Genomic DNA, 19,031 nt, shown 5'->3' with positions numbered 1-19,031 from the left:
TTTCTCATCCTAAATGTCCATTACATTTCCAAGCAAGGTTCTTTGGGGTGCCATTTTCATGAAGGTAAACAGTCCCCTTCCTCCATAGGAGGAAGGGGCATCTTTTTGCCCTTCCCTTAAATTCCCCAAAGTTCATGGTCTGCCCTCAGATTGAATTAGAGATTGTCCTTCTCTGGTATCTTCACTTTGTATGTAAATAGGGTTTCTATTGTGCTGGCTTACAATTTGTAATTTACAAATGAACTGAGACAAACAGGTGCCAAAACCCATACAGCAACCCTGCCTTGAATCAGAAGACTTAGAGGCCATCTCTGCACTAGCAAGCTTACACTTGTACAGCTGTAGCTGTACTGCTGTAAGACTGTTCATGTAGCTACACTCTGCTGATGGGAGAGAGCTCTCCAGTCAACATAAACTGAGTTAAACCCGCTCTGCACTGTAATAGAGGTACAAGACATAAGATGAGTCACTACAGAACACCTCTACTCTTCAGAAAACATTCTTTATTCAAGATTAGATACAAGCATCAAACATAATGGCATAGTGCAGCAATACACTCAAAAGGTAGGATAGAGGGTTTTATAAAATACTTAAACCTTTACAAACTAACAATCTAAAACCTCCATGAACAATGAATTATAGACTTCAGATACCTGATGTTGTGGGAGGAAAGCTTTGCTAAGTCATTTTGCTTTGGTAAGTCAATTAGGGTAAGAACTTCTCCACACCTGGAATGCATGCACTATGTATATGGAAGGTAAGGGGACTATTTTGACAAATGTAGTGTTTATCTATCTGGTTTGTTACATGTATGATTAAATTTTAGAGCCAAACTTGAACTATTAGTTTGGGGATGTTCCTGCCATGACATTTAACATCAAATCTCTCACTGTGGAATAGTAGTGAATCTAAACTACACACTGTGGAGAGCTACCCTCTGTCATGATTATATTTTCCCCAAACCTTGCTGTTAAGTTTTAAAACACCTTGTTACTTTACCAACTGGTCATTAAAATGAAATATGCATCACAGTACACATTGTAACATATGTCATGCACTTTAACCTTGATAATGTGCACTGTCTGAATGCACTTTATTTTTAGAAACACTTTAAGATGTTAAGATCAAGTATATACACTAAGGCTTACTGTAATAAAGCTACTTATTCTACATGAAGGGAATCTGGAAGCTTAAGATAACTGATTACAGAAAAAAATTGTGCTTAGCTTTTAGTTCCAGAGAATTGACCAAACTCTTCAAAAAGTACTTGTATATAAACAAAAGGCTTCTCTCAGTTTTGTACATAAAAAGCAGGAGGGAAGAGATACTGCTTTTATCACTCCAAATCTAAAGCTGCACCAGTTATTTCTCAGACTGTTTGGAAAGAACAAAAAAAATCAAATCACATTTGTAACACTGAAGATAATGACATTGTAATGGAGAAAAGTAAAGAGATGTAGAGAAGGAAAATGAATGAGGTTTAGCAGCCGAGGAGAAAGCCACCTGAGACCATAGTGCAAGTAGCACTGGGGTTAGAGAACCTTGGAATTAAGCAAACCTTCCTCTTATCAGCACCCTTAACTTGATGGGTAATAGGAAAACTAGATGATTAAAGGCCCTACCCACTTTAGTAACAACAACAGCGGCAGGAGAGAGACACCACAGCTTGTGCTACATCTCAGAACTGGGAAGGTCAGGCAGCCTTTACCTTTCCTTGCTATCTACCAAAAAACTAAGCAGGAGGTGTAAAGGTGAAAACCACACAGTCATTTCCCAGCATTCATTCCTGTTTGGGGCTCTGGAAAGCAGGACACAATTCTCCCAACTTTGAGAAGCTGGTATGAAGGCAACATATCCCACTGGATTACCCCAGCAGAGTTTGGGATCAAAGGACAGGCAATGGCAGGATCTTTCAAGTCTGATGTGCAAACTCCTATTTTGAATCACCAGTTATATTCTCTTTTTTCTGGGAGGAGAAACAGGAGGGCTGAAAGCACTTCCAGCTGATATGAAGTTGGAAAACAACCAAGAAATTGGGATCAAGGTAGATATTTACATATAATTCTTTGGAGTTATTTTAGGCTTTGAAATGCAGTATTAGGCAGTTTCCAAAAAAAAAAAAAAAAATATGCAAATATACTAGGAGAGGAACATTCCTTGGGAGCATTTCTGGTCAGCTAGGTAACAGACATCCATGCTATATATAATACTCCTGGGGGAATTTTGCATCACTGCATGTGTGCATATTTTCATGCACCATGCATATTTTTAAAATGTTTTGGTAGAAAATAACTTCTGCTGAAAAGTTGCTGCAGTTTTGCCCACCAGAGGGAAATGTGGTGCTAGAGCACAGCAGCAGCTCTTGGCAAGCCCCAGCCAGGATAGGGAAGAGAAAGAGCCTGCCTTCTTCACACTGCCTGTCAGACCAGATCAGGAGATACAGGGAGACAGACAACATGGGGCTGCTGGGGGGAGGGAGGGTGGTCAGATAGGGGCTCAGGAGGGAGGATAGACTGGGGCAGGGGCTGAATGGGAGTGGAGGTACAGGGACATGGGGAGAGGGGTGTAGAGCTACAGCCGGGAAGGGGAATAGAGCATGGGGGTACAGAGATGCATGGGGATGGGGCAGATGTGCCTGACTGAATGGTAGAGGCTAGGGGTCACTCAGGGTCTGTGTGGAGACACTCCCCCTCTAAACCCCCTTCCCCCCCAACCAGTTCCATACTTTTCCTACTCCTACCCAAGCAACCCTTTAAGTTCACATCCAGGCTCCTTCCCAGCAGTTTACTTCCCTCTCAGTCAGCTCCTCCATTACCAGTAACTCCCCCAAGCCTTTGCACTGCTGCGGGGGGGAGGGGGAGGAGAGAATATAGTTTGGTATTGTCATTTAAATGAATTACTCAGATTCCTTACTAGGCATATTAATACAAAACTCTATTTGTCAAAAAACATTTCCTGAATCTTTTTTGTAGTCTGTATTGTTACAGACATACTTGTTCACAGGTATTTTGAAATAAATTACCCAAACAATGGAAGCTGGTGTGATTATAGTGTATTATTTTGTGTCAAAATATGTAGAAGTTTGCAGAATTTAAAAATATTGCATGCAGAAATTTTTTTTTGTGTGCAGAATTCCCCCAGGAGTAATAAGAGTGTCTTTTCTGCATGTCATTTAAGTCTAATGCTGACCATTTTGATTGAGAGAGGGATATCACACAAAGCTACTTGGATTAATGGCCTACAAGACTTCAAAGACAGATTTTCCTGTATAAAGCACGGTAAAGTGATTCTATTTAATCCTCTTGCTTTTACATTCAGTTTAGATACAGACCCACACCCTTTTAGAAAAGAAAAAAAAAAAAGGAACTGAACCAAGCCTTACCCGGGACTATTTTTAAATGTAGGATTAAAATTCCATTGAGGGGCTCTAGTATTTACCTCAAGCACTCTAGGTGTGCTCTTGTGCTGCTAATACCCTCTGGAAGTATAGCACTATACTTCAGTTTTGTTTTAATATTGAAACATTTATATTCTACTTGTGTTCTTTATCAAGTGAGGATTCAGGTATCCCTCAATAATGCAGTTTTTGCCCATGAAATTGTAATAGATGTCTAAGAAATAATTTTCTATGTTGCTAGGTTTCCTGGGCCAAATCCTGTTCGGTTACACCAGTATAACCTTAGGCTTAATGGAGTTATTCTGGACTTACATTCATGAGAAACCTTTCTACCCCCTCCTTATTACATTCTTCAGCAATGCCACTTAAGGACCTGTGGAGTGGGGGCAATACGAAAGCTATATCGATTTCCCACCACTCCTGGAGAGTGATGTAGATACCTAGGCTTTGTGTTGTCATGGCTCCATTAGAGCTATACTAAGGTGGTGGGAGACAGTCTAATGACAACAGGATTTCCTGTGCTGGCTGTTTTGCCCCACAATGAAGAGGTCAGGAGGGAGCTTCCAACATCCTAAACAACTCTGAACTAAAGTTAATATCACAGGCTGAATACCTGATAATTTCCAGGGGCAGAAAGAAAATGCATGTAGCCCACCTATATTCCATTTCCTCGTGTATATAAATCCCCAACACTATGAAATACCCTCAGTGGGATCTGACACCAGGGAGGATGGTACCTTATTCCAGGCCAGAGGGGAGACTTATGAAGAGACCCTCCAATTAGGACCATCAAGCCCTCTGTTTAAATTCCTATAATACAATTATAGTTTTTTAGAATATTTAAAATAAATTTTAATGAAAATTCCACATTCAGTATAGTTGGTTGCACTTCCTAGGTACTGTATGTTTGAAACACTTGGCCTCACTGAACAGGTATTTTCACTGAACAGACTTTTTATAGCAGATTGCTTTATTAGTAGCTAAAGCATTTTTGAGAAGTGCAGTCTAACGAGATTAAGCAATACCTTAAAGAAACTGCTTTCTCATACAGACACACGAGAAATCATTGTGGTGATCTTTCATGGACTCATCACACAGTAGTAGAATTGTTAAACAGAAGATACACAATTTTGCCAAAAAACAAATAAATCTCATTGGCCCCCACTTCTATACAACAGAAGTAGAAAAGGAAAAGAAAAGAACAGAACAAGAGAACACAGATAAACTTCCAAGGTCAGACAGCAGTCATTTCAGAGACTTAGCAGCAGCATTTTTAACCTACAAAGTAGGAAAAAAATACAGTTGAGAGAAATTTAAGAATTGTCAGAAAACAGGATAGATGCACTTCAATAAAAACGTCCATTCCAAATTTGACAGATTAGTAAACGTAGGTAATGTCCTCACTGTACTTCAAGAATGGATCATGTAAACACCTCGTAGAATGTGGCAAACGTAGTGAAGTAGGAAAATCACTGACAGTGCCAGTGGCTTTGTATTTCAGGTCTTAAATATAACCTAGTGTGCAATTAACACAAACATGATGATAAAGCCTAACTCAGTTAACAAGTTTTAGTTAATATGATTAAAAAAATAAAATAATTGCTTTTAGTGCAACATTTATTATATCAAACATAAGTATATCATGCTTTGGAAATTTACTGTTACATTATATACAGTATACAGCAATATTTTAAAGTTGAGTGACAAATATGTAACGGAAAATGTTTACATACAGGTGAGTCTTCGTATTGTCCACTGAATCGTCAGGTTTGTTTTGCAGTCTTATGTCATATGCACATTCTTGCCTACCACCATACAGTATTGTTTTACCAGCAGTGGTTTTTCTGTTCACATACAGTAGTAATGATGTTTTAAAAAAACTGCATAGCCTTCAAGCTGCATCAGTTGTTGCTACACACACACCAATTCCATGGACATCTGAAAAATACAAAAACAAATTATTGCTGTGAACATTTTATGGAATTTAATCTAAGTTTAGGAATAAAAAGGCTCAAATCCTGCAATTGGATCCATGGACATGCACCCTTGCGGAGCCCCACTGAAGTTCCTGGGAATTCAGATGGATGCATTCTTCAAGCCATTTGTAAACTCAGGATCCCTCAAGCTGCATCCTTCCAGTTTTCCTTCATTTAAAGGGCACAAAGCTCTTTGATTGAGGGATTGCCAACTCACAGATTACACTAGGAATAGAAAGTTTCATTTTAGGATTTATGGATGACAGTGGATTTAAGAAATCAATATTTGCAAATTTTTAAAACTTTGCTCTTAAGTTTCAACCTCCTCCGCTCAGATTTCTGCTAGCAGCTTGAATGAGGAGGATGTGTACTACTCATAATGTATCACACTCAGGCCAAAATGAATGCAGAGAAAATAATCCAGTTATTGTGTTTCAAAGACCACTTATTTTTAATACATCTGCAGCTCAGAGCAAGTGGGTGGCTATCTGTTTATTGCACCAAATGCAGCATGTATTGATTACCTGCCCTATGAGCAAGTGGCGTATGTGTGCATTCAGTTCAAGGAACTCTGGCCCTCAGAGACCATGTACGGGCTTTGGAGACCAGGGTGGCTAAACTGGAGGAGCTAAGGGAGACAGAGGTACATAGATGAGAGTTTCCAGGACACAGTAGAATGGTCCCACCCCCAGTGTGACAGCCTCTGTGCTACTGAGGACGATGAAAGTCTCAGGGAAGGAGGACATCCAACTGGAACAGAGGGAAACAATCCTGTAGTTGGGACCCTCCTTCCAGATGACCTTGTGGTATCCTCTCACACTGAAGATACCTCTCCAGGGGAGGGAGCTCCAGTTATTAGGAAGAGACAGGTATTAGTAATGGGCAATTCCATCATTAGAAACAGCTGGGTTTGCGATCACCAGGAGAACTGCATGGTGACTTGTCTGCCTGGTGTGAAGGTTGCGGATATCTCGAGACATCTAGATAGATGTGTGTGTAGTGCTGGGGAGGAGCCAGTGGTCATGGTACACGTAGGTACCAATGACATGGGAAGGACAGGTGGTGTGTCCTGGAGGCCAAATTTAGGTTACTAGATAAAAGATTGAAATCCAGAACCTCCATGGTAGCATTCTCTGAAATGCTTCCAGTTCCACGTGCAGAGCCAGTTAGACAGGCAGAACTGCAGGGTCTCAATACGTGGATGAGACGATGGTGTAGGGAGGAGGGGTTTAGATTTATTAGGAACTGGGGAAGCTTTTAGGAAAGGGGGAGCCTGTACAGGAAGGATGGGCTCTACCTAAACCAAAATGGAACCAGATTGCTGGCACTAAACTGCTCAATGACCTTTTTAATTTTAAAGGCTGGGGGAAAGCTGACAGGTGTGAAGGAGCATGTGGTTTGGACAGAGACATCCCTTAGGGGGAGAATGGAGATTCTCTATGTCCTAGTAATGGAGGAGAGGATGGAAGATGATAAAATACAGGTAGGATCTGATGAGAAACAGTCAAATGAAAGAAAGTCCCATTCAATTACATCATGGGAGGGAGGGATAGCTCAGTGGTTTGAGCATTGGCCTGCTAAACCCAGAGTTGTGAGTTCAATCCTTGAGGGGGCTACTTAGGGATCTGGGGCAAAATCAGTACTTGGTCCTGCTAGTGAAGGCAGGGGGCTGGACTCGATGACCTTTCAAGGTCCCTTCCAGTTCTAGGAGCTAAATTAATTAATGGAGATATCCTATTTATTTATGTATGTAATGGCAGACATCTAAAAAATGACAAGTTTTTAAAGTTCCTATATACCAATGCTAGAAGTCAAAATAATAAGATGGGTGAACTAGAGTGCCTTGTATTAATTAAAATATTGATATAATAGGCATCACAGACACTTGGTGGAATGAGGATAATCAATGGGACACAGTAATACCAGAGTACAAAATATATTGGAAGGACAGAACAGGTCGTGCTGGTGGGGGAGTGGCACTATATGTGAAAAAAGCGTAGCATCAAATGAAGTAAAAATCTTAAATGAATCCAACTGTACCATAGAATCTCTATGGATAGTAATTCCATGCTCTAATTATAAGAATATAGCAGTAGGGATATATTACTGACCACCTGACTAGGATGGTGATAGTGACAAATGCTCCGGGAGATTAGAGATGCTATTAAAATAAAAAAAACTCAATAATAATGGGGGATTTCAACTATCCCCATATTGACTGGGTACATATCACCTCGGGATGGGATGCAGAGATAAAGTTTGAGACCTTAAATGCATCTTGGAGCAGTAAGTCCTGGAACCCACAAGAGGAGAGGCCAATTGGAAAAAGTTCAGAAAAGGGAACCAAAAATGATTAGGGGTATGGAACGGCTTCCATAGGAGGAGAAATTAATAAGACTGACTTTTCAGCTTGGAAAAGAGACAACTAAGGGGAGATATGATTTAGGTCTATAAAATCATGACTGGTGTGGACAAAGGAAATAAGGAAGTGTTATTTACTCCTTCACATGACAAGAACTAGGGGAGGGGGTCACCAAATGAAATTAAAAGGCAGCAGGTTTAAAAACAAACAAAAAGGAAGTATTTCTTCACACAGTGCACAACCTGTGGAACTCTTTGCCAGAGGATGTTGTGAAGGCCAAGTAAATGGGCAGTGCATTTACATTCAGGAAAACAGGATCACAACCAGCCTTGGTTAAAGAAACTGCAAACGGCTTTGGTTTAGATAAAACTTCATTAGACAGAAGTTTAACCTAATAGTTAAGTTTAGTACCCAGAAAGCATGTAATTTTGTTTTTTATGTAGCCCTTTATCCATTATCATTATTCACCATCTCTTGAATCTGATAATAAGCCTATTGTTTTCACTATAACTATATCTCAGTACTGAGGTATTAAGCAAGGTGTTGATCCTGAGCTGTATCATATAAGCTGGTGTGTACACTGTTCCCTTGGGGACCAGAGACCTGGTATTTCTGTGAGTGTTCACTAGATAAGGAGCTGGACACTACAGGAACGCTTCAAAAGAACTCGGGGACTGGATACACCTTGCAGAGTAAAGGAACATAAGAATGGCCATATGGCTCAGATCAATGGTGCACCTAGTCCAGAATCCTGTCTTTAGATAGTGGCTGGTGCCAGATGCTTCAGAGGGAATGAAACAGAACATCAAGTGATACATCCTGTCATCCAGTCCCAGCTTCTGGCAGTCAGAGATTTAGGGACACCCAGAGCATGGGGTTCCATCCCCAACCTTCTCGGCTAATAGTCATGGATGGACCTATCCTCCATGAACTTTATTTTTTGAACCCAGTTATATTTCTAGCCTTCACAACATCCCCTAGCAATGAGTTTAACAGACTGACTATGCGCTGTGTAAAGAAGCACTTTTGTATGTTTGTTTTAAACCTGCTGCCTATCAATTTCATTGGGTGACATCTGGTTCTTGTGTTACATGAAGGGATAAAAAAAAATATGTCCTTATTCATTTTCACCACACCATTCATGATTTTACAGACCTCTATCATATTCTTCCCTTGTCTAAGATGAACAGTCCCAGTCTTTTTAATCTCTTCTCATATGGAAGCTGTTGCTTACCTCTAATAAGTTTTGTTGCACTTGGCTGTACTTTTTCCAATCCCAATATATCTTTTTGAGATGGGGTAACCAGAATGGCAGACAGTATTCAAAGTGTGGGCATACCATACATTTATACAGTGGCATGATATTTATTGTCTTATCTATCCCATTCCTAACATACATCTTTTGTGACTGCCACTGCACTTTGAGCAGATTTTTCAGAGAACTATGTGGAAAGGGCTGGCATTGCCCAGAGGAGTGTGCATGGGTGACTAACAGGCTGGTGGTGTCAGGGAGCTGACATCCAGCTAAATGCAAGCAAGTCTCCGTCATACTGAAGGCAAGGGGGGAGGGGAGAGACCCCACGTTGCTACCCCAAAAACCCATCAAACAGGTTAGCCGTGAAAAAGTCCAACACCACAAAATATGAAGGCTCTGTATGGAGGCATCAATATACTAAACTAACAAGGTATAGCAAACTACCAAAGATGCTTATTCTCAATTTCTATGGCTTACCTTTTGTTTCTAGAACAAGTGTTCAGTTTGTTTTGTTGTGTTTTTTTTTAACAGCCACATTCTTGAGCACTTTGAGCCTGTGCTCTACGTGGGGATCTCAGCTGTCTCAAGGCAGCATCTCCATATTGAATTCCTGAGCCCATCCTTTCTGGATCCAGTTCACCTGATGATAAACAAAATGGCCTTATAAGTTGTCCTCATTTGTAGATAACAGATTACAAGTAAAAACAGCTAACACTAGATAAAGTTATTAGCATTTATGTTTTCCTATCCCAGTTATAAAGAACTGGATCACTGTTTTATCATTCAGATAATTCCATCTCTCATTTCCCACAGTAGTTTCAAATTGTCCAGCACCTGAACAGAATTGAAGCACCGCATCTTACAAGTGAGTTAGGGCTTGTCTACATGAGGAAAAAGCCCGAAGTGCCTAGTGTGTACTAGTTTCCTATGTGAACACTTACACTGCGCACTAAAAGTACCTTTGTGCATAGTAGCTTTCTCTGCCTGTCCAAAGTGCAGTGTCTCTCTACACCGCAGGATTTTTTTGGCAGTGGGCATACACACACAGCCCTCTTAGTATGGTATAAACAGCAGTGCAGATGGTGAAGCATGGATTAAGCCAGTAGAGTAGACACACCTGAAGGGTGTGGCTATGTACCTGGAGTACATTCCCTACATGTTCTCTACTGGCCCAAGCTGTGCCTCCCATCTACGCTGCTACTTTTAGCAGTGTAGTGTCCTGCTGCTTGAGCCTTTCCCTCTGCAGGAAAAAGCTCTGGCAGCAGGGAAAGGCTGCCAGCTCCTGCTGTTGGAGCCCTTCTTCTCTGCAGGGAAAGATTCCAGCAGCAGGGAAAGGCTCTGGTGTGTGTGTGTGTGTGTGTGTGTGTGTGTGTGTGTGTGTGTGTGTGTGTGTGTGTGTGTGTGTGTGGCGGGGGGAGGCAGCAGGGAAAGGGTTAAGCTTTCACAGTGGCAAGGAAAGGCTTTGATGGGGTGGAGGCAGCAAGGAAAGGCTCAGGCAGCAGCTAAAGCCTTTTCTCGTGGCCTCCCCTCTCCCAGAGGTTTTCACTAACTTGGGTAGCTATGCACTACAGTGTGGACGCAGTGTGCCTTCCCCGGTGGCATTTAGCTACATGTATACTACGTGCCACTGAAAGTGGTGTGTAATGTAGATGTAGCCTTAGTGTACAGTAGAGTGTGTCCCCACATGGGGAGATCTTTGCAAAATAGCTAATGCACTTTAAATTCACACTCTAGCTTACTGTGCACTAGCTTCCCTGTGCAGACAAGCCCTTAGACTGACTGCAGCAAGAGGTCTTTTCCCTTACAGAGGTAGTTAAAGGCCAAAATAACTAATGTTGGCTTTATAGTTCCAATTTCATTCTTGGGGGGGGGAGGAGAGAAAGGGTACCCACAGTTTGATACACTAGCCATGAGCTCTCTGTTTTGCTCCATTTTCATTTAAAATATGAATAAAAAAAAAATGAAGTTTTGGCCTTGATTGAGTTAAAAAGGTACAGAGGAATTTACACCAAAGAGTTCCTGATCATTCAAAATATGTCCTTGGAATTCAAATCATGGAAACTAGCTCCCTGCTAGACTGAGCTTCCTGATTTTGCAAAATTTTAAAAAGTTATTTTATGAGGCACCAAGTAGACTAGAAAGTGGATTTGCTGCAATGACTATTACCACAATCTAGTCTCACTTGTACTGTGAGGCACCTTGTGTATTCTGGAGCCTGCAAAAATATAAATGAGTAAGTTGACCTCAGTCAGAAGCCATGCAGGTCAATTAGAGCACTTCTAACAAGGGAAGGTCTCATATGCTTAGTATATGATCTATTTAATCACCTTGATATTATTATTCCCTATCTATATAAAAGCAGGTGCAAAAGTGATCTGAAGAGTCATGTCTGCTATGATAGTGATGCAGCATAGAAAGCTGCTAAAACTTAAGTCTTCCTAATTCAGAGGCTCTGTAGTTGTGAAGACAAAGAAGTCCACAGAGCATGCAGCCTGCAACCAGAAAGCTGAATATTAAGTCTAACATTAAGAAACTATGGGGGTACATCCTCCTTTTGATGAATGCAATTACATTTAATGTTCATTCCTGTTAACATATATGGGGAGGTAAGATGTGGATAAACAGAAAGGGACATCTTTTTACAACAAAAGAATGTACACATTGAATCTATTTATACATGTAATTTATTACAAGTAACTGTAGCCATAGATTTACTGATGCACTGTGACTAAACTATACGGAAATTCCAAAGCTGAGAGATACTGGAGTTTTTATTGTGGGACAAGAAGTGAAAATAAATTCTAACTTAATCATAATCTTTATTTCAATTTACCTGATTCAATTTTATTAAGTATTTTTCTTGCACACTGTACAAAGGCCTCTTCAACATTCTCCCCGGTTAGTGCACTTGTTTCCAAAAACATCAGCTCTGCATTTGATGCCAGAAAAATAAAATCTCAGGTCATTAAAACTTTGAAATGCTCTGTTGCAGTACTTGAAACAAGAAAAAAAGTTTGCCAGAACAGTAAGAATTTCTTTTAAACAGAAGCTATTTTTAAGTAAGACTCTGAAGCAGATTAGCCTCCCCCACCCTCTCCAAAAAATAATTAGGTTCTGAAGGTAGGAGTCCTAGAACATACTGAATATTGACACTGTCATGATAACATGTAACTGAAAAACTGCTTTTGGTTTGAGATATAAACATTATCCCTCAAGTGCTGGAAACTCAAAGGCAACAGCATTGTGCTTGTGCATGGGAATCAGAATATGAAGCCAACTGCACAAGCCCATCTAGTTCTACTGTTCAAAGCAAGTGGAGTATAAAAATCAGCCAGTATTTATGGTAAGACATTAGATTTATCAAGAGGTTTTAGTAATATAGATATGGATTCTTTAACTGATTGTGTTTTATGTCCCTTTAACTCACCATGCTGTTATTCAGCACAAGTGTTTTTCAGTTAATAATTTAAAAGAATGCCCTAAAAGCTGCAAGCATGCTGACAGAGGAAACGGTGATGTGAGCACCAAACTATGAAGCAGTTCCAAGACAAACCTAAAATACACTTATTTTGAGCAATTTTTTAAACCTCTAAAGGAAGAAGAGATAATTAAATCAGTGGCTAATATTTCCCAAATAGGCCACAAACATTACACTATCTATTTGATCATACTATCTATTTGATCATAGACAAATTAAAAATGTTGTTCTAGACTACAAAAGGCTGCATATTGGCTCTATCGCATGAGCAGCTAGTTCTTGGATGAAAATTCAGCTTAACACTTTATCCGGAAGTCAAATATGATAGCAAGGCAATTATTTGGAAGTTTACTGCATCTCTATCCAGGCCTCTGAAGTGAACTTTACCTGGTAACATCCTCCCCTCACCTTTCAGTTATAAAATTCAAGGTTTTTTGGTGAGAGCGAGCGCGAGACAGCGAACACCCCATTCAGAAAATCCAGTCCTCAATAAAATGTCTACTTAGGAAAAATTAGTTTTAAAGGTGGAAGGAGAGTGGCTAGCAGATTTTGCGGGAATGAGAAGGAGGCAAGAGCAGTGAAACACTGCCATTCTTCTCAGCAGTAGACCAAAATGCCTTCTCCCACTATCCAAACCAAGGGCATATTTGCAGTTTGGATAGACAATACCAACTTGACTTGTTCCAGTGGCTAAAGGACTGTCACTTTATAGGCTTTGCTGGGCTGCCTTCGTCCCTCCTGATCTTCACAAGAAACTTATGTTGCCTGCCTACCTACCATTCATGTTACATTTCAAAGAGCAGCAAGCCCTTGACAAGGTTAATCAATGCTGCTCCACAGTGGCTTAAAACAAGTACTGTACTATATGTTATCACCAGTTAACAGAGAAAGTTTCCTGTTTTTCTCTTTGTGAGAAAAAAAAGACATAACATTTGAAGTCAATCCCCACACTCAGATCCTCACATAATGTTGCATTGCCTGCAATTTTTGGATCATAGCAAAATCATGTAGGAGACTGAAGATCAGGTCTTGGGGTTTTTTAGAACTCTGTTCTGTCTTCCTTCCCTTTCTCCCCTTAAATCGCAGAAAAGAATCAGCTGGCCTTTAACTTTCATATTTTCCCCAGAGAATGCTCTTCCAGATCCATGCAGGGAGGGGAACCTCTATGCCTGGATCTCACCTCTCCCACATGGAAGCTGCCTTTGTGGTACCATCCCACGCCAAGAATCTCCATGGGAGAGGGATCCTCATCGGAGGAAAAGAGTGAGAGCTAGAAGATCCTATTCCTCATCTTCTCCCCAGCCCTATGTGATATATCCTGGAGCTGTGTTGCCTGTATTTCTGCCATATTTCCATTGTGGATCTTTTCTATGGTTAGGAACCCTTCTTTAAGAGGGCCCTGAGAATAGTTCTGTGTAGGGGGAATCCTTGGTAGTGTGACTTCAATGAAGCTGTGCTATTAGGGAACAGGAAGTAGAGGATGAAGCACCTGAGGCACATAGCCCTTACATGGATGGTTCTAACCTCCCCTGGATTCCTGGAAAATGGGGGCTTTGTGGGCCATCTTTTTGGCCTTTTCTGTTGTCGGGGAAGAAACCAGTGAAGTGAACTCTCTCGAGAAACTACATGATGGGAGCCTCCGTGAATAAAATTTCCTCCCCCTTTACTTCCTCTGTATTTAATACTAAATTAAGGGGAAGGGGTATTACATGTATAACAGTATTAGAATTTTAACAAGGTTTGTAAGTGGGCAAACATTAGTTCCTTAGACACAAGAGCTGAATAATTTGAAGTAAAAAAATCTTAAACTAGATTAAACAGATTACCTACCATTTTCTTGTGCAAACCTGGATGCTTCTAAAAAAGTAACTTCACGATCTGCATCGAGATCTTTTTTGTTCCCACACAGTATGATAACAATATTTTGACTTGCTAACATCCTTGCATCCGTCAACCAATTAGTAAGTGCGTTGTAGGTTTCTCGGCTGCGTAACACAAAAACATTTCTATAATATACAATTAATATTTCTATAAACTTCTGGACCAGGATGACCTAGAGGACAGAACTCAAGAGACCTGGGTTCTATTCCTGTCTCTGCCACTGGGTGACCTTGTACAAGTTACTTCCTCAGTTTCCCCATTTTGAAAATGGGGATAAAACTGAACTCCTTTGTAAAGCATGTTGAGATCTACAGATGAAGAGCATTACAAGAGGTTATTTCCTGTCACCAGAGTTCTTTGAGATAGACTCTGCATATTCACACTCGTGAGATATGTCAATGGTGCAGCTCTAGTGGATTATTTTGATAGAACCTGTTGGAGCACTCACTCACACCCTCCTACTCTTCTTTTCACTGTTCCTCAACTTTGAGTCAGACTATAAAAGAGGGCATGATGTTCTGCCCACCTCACTTCCTTCTATCCTCCTCTCCCGCCCCCGAAGTCCAGAATTACAGTTACAACTCTAAAGAAGTGGGGAACTTTAACTTGAAAGAAAGTTTAAAAGTTTGTCCTTTGGCAGAAAGTGATTCTGGACTCTTGGGTAGGAACAGCCTAAGAGGATCCTTTGAGTGGAAAGCAAAAGTGACAGTCTCTTATGAGTCCCAGTCTTCCAAGAAGGCAGCAGGTTGTGGGGATATAGCACTGGAAAGCTTACTTGAGAGGATGCTTTGATTAGCCAATTGTCTAAAGACAGGTATGCATGAATCTCTTACCTCTTTAAATGCACTGTCAACTGCAGACAGGCACTTGGGGACAATAAATACACCACATGAGAGGATGTTGTACTGGAAATCATTCTTCCTCCCCACTACAAAATGAAGATTTTTCTGTGCATTTGAAACATGGATCCTTGAGACTGAGTGCTCCAAACCAATCTTGAAGGGCAAAGGAAGGTATTACAGATGCTAGGGTTAACATCCACAATAGAAACTTTCTGACAAAGTTTCCTGAGGTCCAGTATAGATCTGTCTCTGGGATCAGTAAATATCTCGAGTAAAAACCTCTCTCTCTGAACTCCTTTGGCACTTCTTCTATGGCTCTCATCTCCAAAAGAGAGCCTCTGTTCATAGCAGGCTTTCATAAATAAGAGGGACTCCTGAATAATCCATTGTATATAGATTCTTATACTACGCTCATCACCATAGTATCTGAGTGCTTTCTGGTAGTGCATTCAGCAATGTGACTACACACCTGTCACATGTTTGTTCTCACATCCTGTCCCCAGAGGGAAAGAGTGTGAAGTGGAATGTCTTGTTTCGGTATGGGTGGCTTTTAAAAAATAAGTCTACCTCTTGCTAAGTGAATAGGGAAGGACGGGGTGAAGTATTTGAATTGGCTTGCACATCCGCTTTGTACATTTCCAAATGCCCACCTTGGACTGGGATAACCAGACATTTTAAAAATTACATAGGTGGTATCCAAATGAGGTGCTGGGCGGAGAGGAGGGAGATATGGTTCCATATTGGTTCATAGTTCTTGATCCTCAGATCAAGTCTGTGATCTCAGGTCTGACCCAGAAAAAGTCACTGGGTCTTCCCGATCTTTATTTGTGGCTTATAGTATCCTCCTTATCAACATCAAAGGAGGACCTGTTGATGTTGGTATTGTAGCTTTTGATTAAAACATGAGGAACTAGATGAAAATGGATATTTTGTGTCTGTTACCTAAAGACTTACCTCAGGTTTCCTTTGGGAGGTTGGTATATTCCCAACAACATAGCAGTAGACCTAGTACCCTTCGTCTTAGCGGAGAATAAGTTATCCCCCTTCAAATGGGAGGTTCTTTACTCTTACTTTTGTCTCTGAAGGCAGACTGAGACAAGTGTGACATTTAAGAAATTGCTGAGGCTACTGCTCTTCCAAATGCATCAGAGGAATCGAATGCGGCAATCAGTGTTTTGCCACTAACTGTCCCTCTGATATCAGTGCATTAGCCAGCTCACTCTGATCTTCTGGAAGAGATCTTTAAATACCACCATCTTTTCCTAAAGATGGAAACTAGTACCTTGCCATTGTATACTCTGATGCCAACGTTGCCAACAAGAATTTTCTGCCAGTTACATCTATCATCTTTCCCTCTGTCTGCTGGTGTAAAGTCAACTTCATTGGCCTTTGAGCTCTGAACTGCAGCCTCAACTATGAGAGTGTTGGGAGAGGGGTGAATGTGAAAATAAAGTTTTGTTAAGGAACCTGATAATAGTTTATCTCCCTTCTTGGGCACAGCCTGTATTGATGCAGGCTTGGACCATATGTTTTTGGCTGGCTCTAAAAGCTCATTCAATAGCAGCAATGTAGTCGTCTTCTTGGAACCGAGGATATCAAATTTAGGCTGTAGAGTTTCTTCCACTGCCACAGGAGGAATTTTAAGAGTTGTTGCCATTTTTCCTATTAATTTGTAAAACAAGACTGTATCCTCTGAAAGAGGCATGCTAATGCCATGTTCTCAGCTGGAGAGATTTGGTCCTCCAGCTCTGGATTCATCTCTTTATAAACATTCCAGCACTACTAGAGTATATCTGGAATAATAACTGGAGACTGGTCCTTCTCTCTAGAAGCTGACAGATCCCGGATATTTGGAGCCAATAAGAGATCTCCCTTAGTTTTTTCATATAGCGAGACTGCTAAGTGTCAGGGTAATGCCCAGGAGGATGACACGAGGGCCATCTAGCCCAGGGAGGTATACAATAATCTGGCCAATAGTTCGTTCTAGGCTCTATTTCATATCACCTATCAGGGTATGGTGCTTGCTTAAATGATGGGTGCTTAGCAGAATACCCTTGCTTGTGGGTATTGCTGTTGAAATAAAAAGTGGTGTAGCTTGTTCCAATTCTAATTTGTTCATATCTTGCACACAAAGTTACTGTTTTGAGTAACCTAGTTGTTTTGTACACTACAATCATATCGGCATTTATTTCTGTGGAAGTTTTTAACCGGGGTTTATAATTCAGCAATAAGAGCTAACTTTGGAATGAAGTTTAGCACAAGAGTGTTAGACTAGAAGTTTTTGGTGAACTGATGTGTACACCAGTAAACTGCTAGTGAAGTATAATGACATAACTACGAAACATTCTGTATATGTTCATATTTATGGCAATACAAAATTCCTCTAACTAAACATTTTGAATAGCTATCTAGCTTAGTGTTTAAAAAAAAAGGCACCATATTAAGCAAGACCACCACCTCTAAAGAATTTTCAAGGATATATAAAAATCAGTTACAGTCTAAATCAGACTGGTGTTCTACAAGAAGTTGGTTATAGAACATCAGACGGGAGAAGACAGTTGATCCTAAAGTCAGTGCATATAAATCTGATTAATCATGGTTGAGAACTGGGTTTCACTACCAGCTAAGAAATCTCAGAGAACCTTAAAATAAAAAATTAAGACAGAACCATCAACAGAAGTAATTCTAGTACTACATCTAGAGCTGTAGCTTCCAAATGTGGGGTGGGGATGGATGGAAGGAAATCCAATCAACCACCTCACTTTCTCCAGAGAGCAAGAGGGGAACTGCCATACCAGCACACAGATAAGTCAGGTTTCCAGAAAAGAATTTGCTTCCTCAGTCAAGAGGCTAAATTCTGCTCTTCACTTGTGACACCCCGGGCTTGGTAAGCTAGTGTCAGATTGTTACACTGTTTCTACCTTATATTAATGCTGCTTTAGAGCAGAGTGGAACTTCACTGTTTAGACCCTACTCATCCCACTAGATCTTCTCCACACTAATTCCAGCTGAATTCATTTTACTGGAACACAGGTGACCAGAACTGTACACAGTATTCCTATTAGCAATGTCTTGTACAATGGCATTAATACTTCTCTCTCTACTGGAAATGCCTTGCCTGATATACCTTAAGAGCACATTTGCCTTTTTTCACAGCCACACCACATTAAAGCATCCTGTGACTGACCAACAAACCAGGTCTCTCCTCCTCTGTTGCTTCCAACTGATAAGGCCCCAGGTATTGATTTTAAAGAAAAACACATTTTGAACCATTAATAGTATCTAGTATCAAATGAATTATAGACTTAAGAGAAAAAGCCAGAAATGGTTAATTTTTTATTACCTGGTAATGTCATAGACAAGCAAAGCACCCGCTGCACCTCTGTAGTAGCTTCTTGTTACAGACCTGAAAGAGAATTTTAAGTTATACAATTATGCTCCCATATGCTTTTGTCATCTCAAATCTGGGTTAACATGATGTGTTCCACATGGGGCTATGCTTTCAAAGACTTTAAGGTCAGAAGGGACCATTATGATCATCTAGTCTGACCTCCTGCACAACACAGACCACAGAATCTCACCCACCCACTCCTGTAACAAACCCCTAACCTATGTCTGAGTTATTGAAGTCCTCAAATTGTGGTTTAAAGACCTCACACTGCAGAGAATCCTCCAGCAAGTGACCCGTGCCCCATGCTGCAGAGGAAGGCGAAAAACCTCCAAGACCTCTGCGAATCTTCCCTAGAGGAAAATTCCAAATATGGCGATCAGCTAAACCCTGAGCATGTGAGCAAGACTCACCAGCCAACACCCAGGAAAGACCATTCAGAAACTGAAGCT

General features: G+C 40.7%; 1 protein-coding gene across 1 annotated transcript in view; it reads right to left on the bottom strand.

Moving 5' to 3' along the window:
- Positions 1–3,541: 3,541 nt before the first annotated feature.
- RAB4A (RAB4A, member RAS oncogene family) overlaps positions 3,542–19,031 on the bottom strand; it is a 36,173-nt gene continuing 20,683 nt past the window's right edge. The window contains exons 4-8 of the mRNA XM_034765122.1: positions 18,535–18,597; positions 14,299–14,453; positions 11,824–11,919; positions 9,468–9,630; positions 3,542–5,335 (exon numbers count right to left, since the gene is read on the bottom strand). Coding sequence (XP_034621013.1) covers positions 9,515–9,630; positions 11,824–11,919; positions 14,299–14,453; positions 18,535–18,597 — 430 coding nt within the window. The 3' untranslated portion in view covers positions 3,542–5,335; positions 9,468–9,514. The remainder of the gene's footprint in view (positions 5,336–9,467; positions 9,631–11,823; positions 11,920–14,298; positions 14,454–18,534; positions 18,598–19,031) is intronic.

This window comes from Trachemys scripta, chromosome 3 (genome assembly GCF_013100865.1).
Source record: "Trachemys scripta elegans isolate TJP31775 chromosome 3, CAS_Tse_1.0, whole genome shotgun sequence".
Taxonomy (NCBI): Eukaryota; Metazoa; Chordata; order Testudines; family Emydidae; genus Trachemys; species Trachemys scripta.
This window is presented reverse-complemented; position numbering and strand designations above follow the sequence as displayed.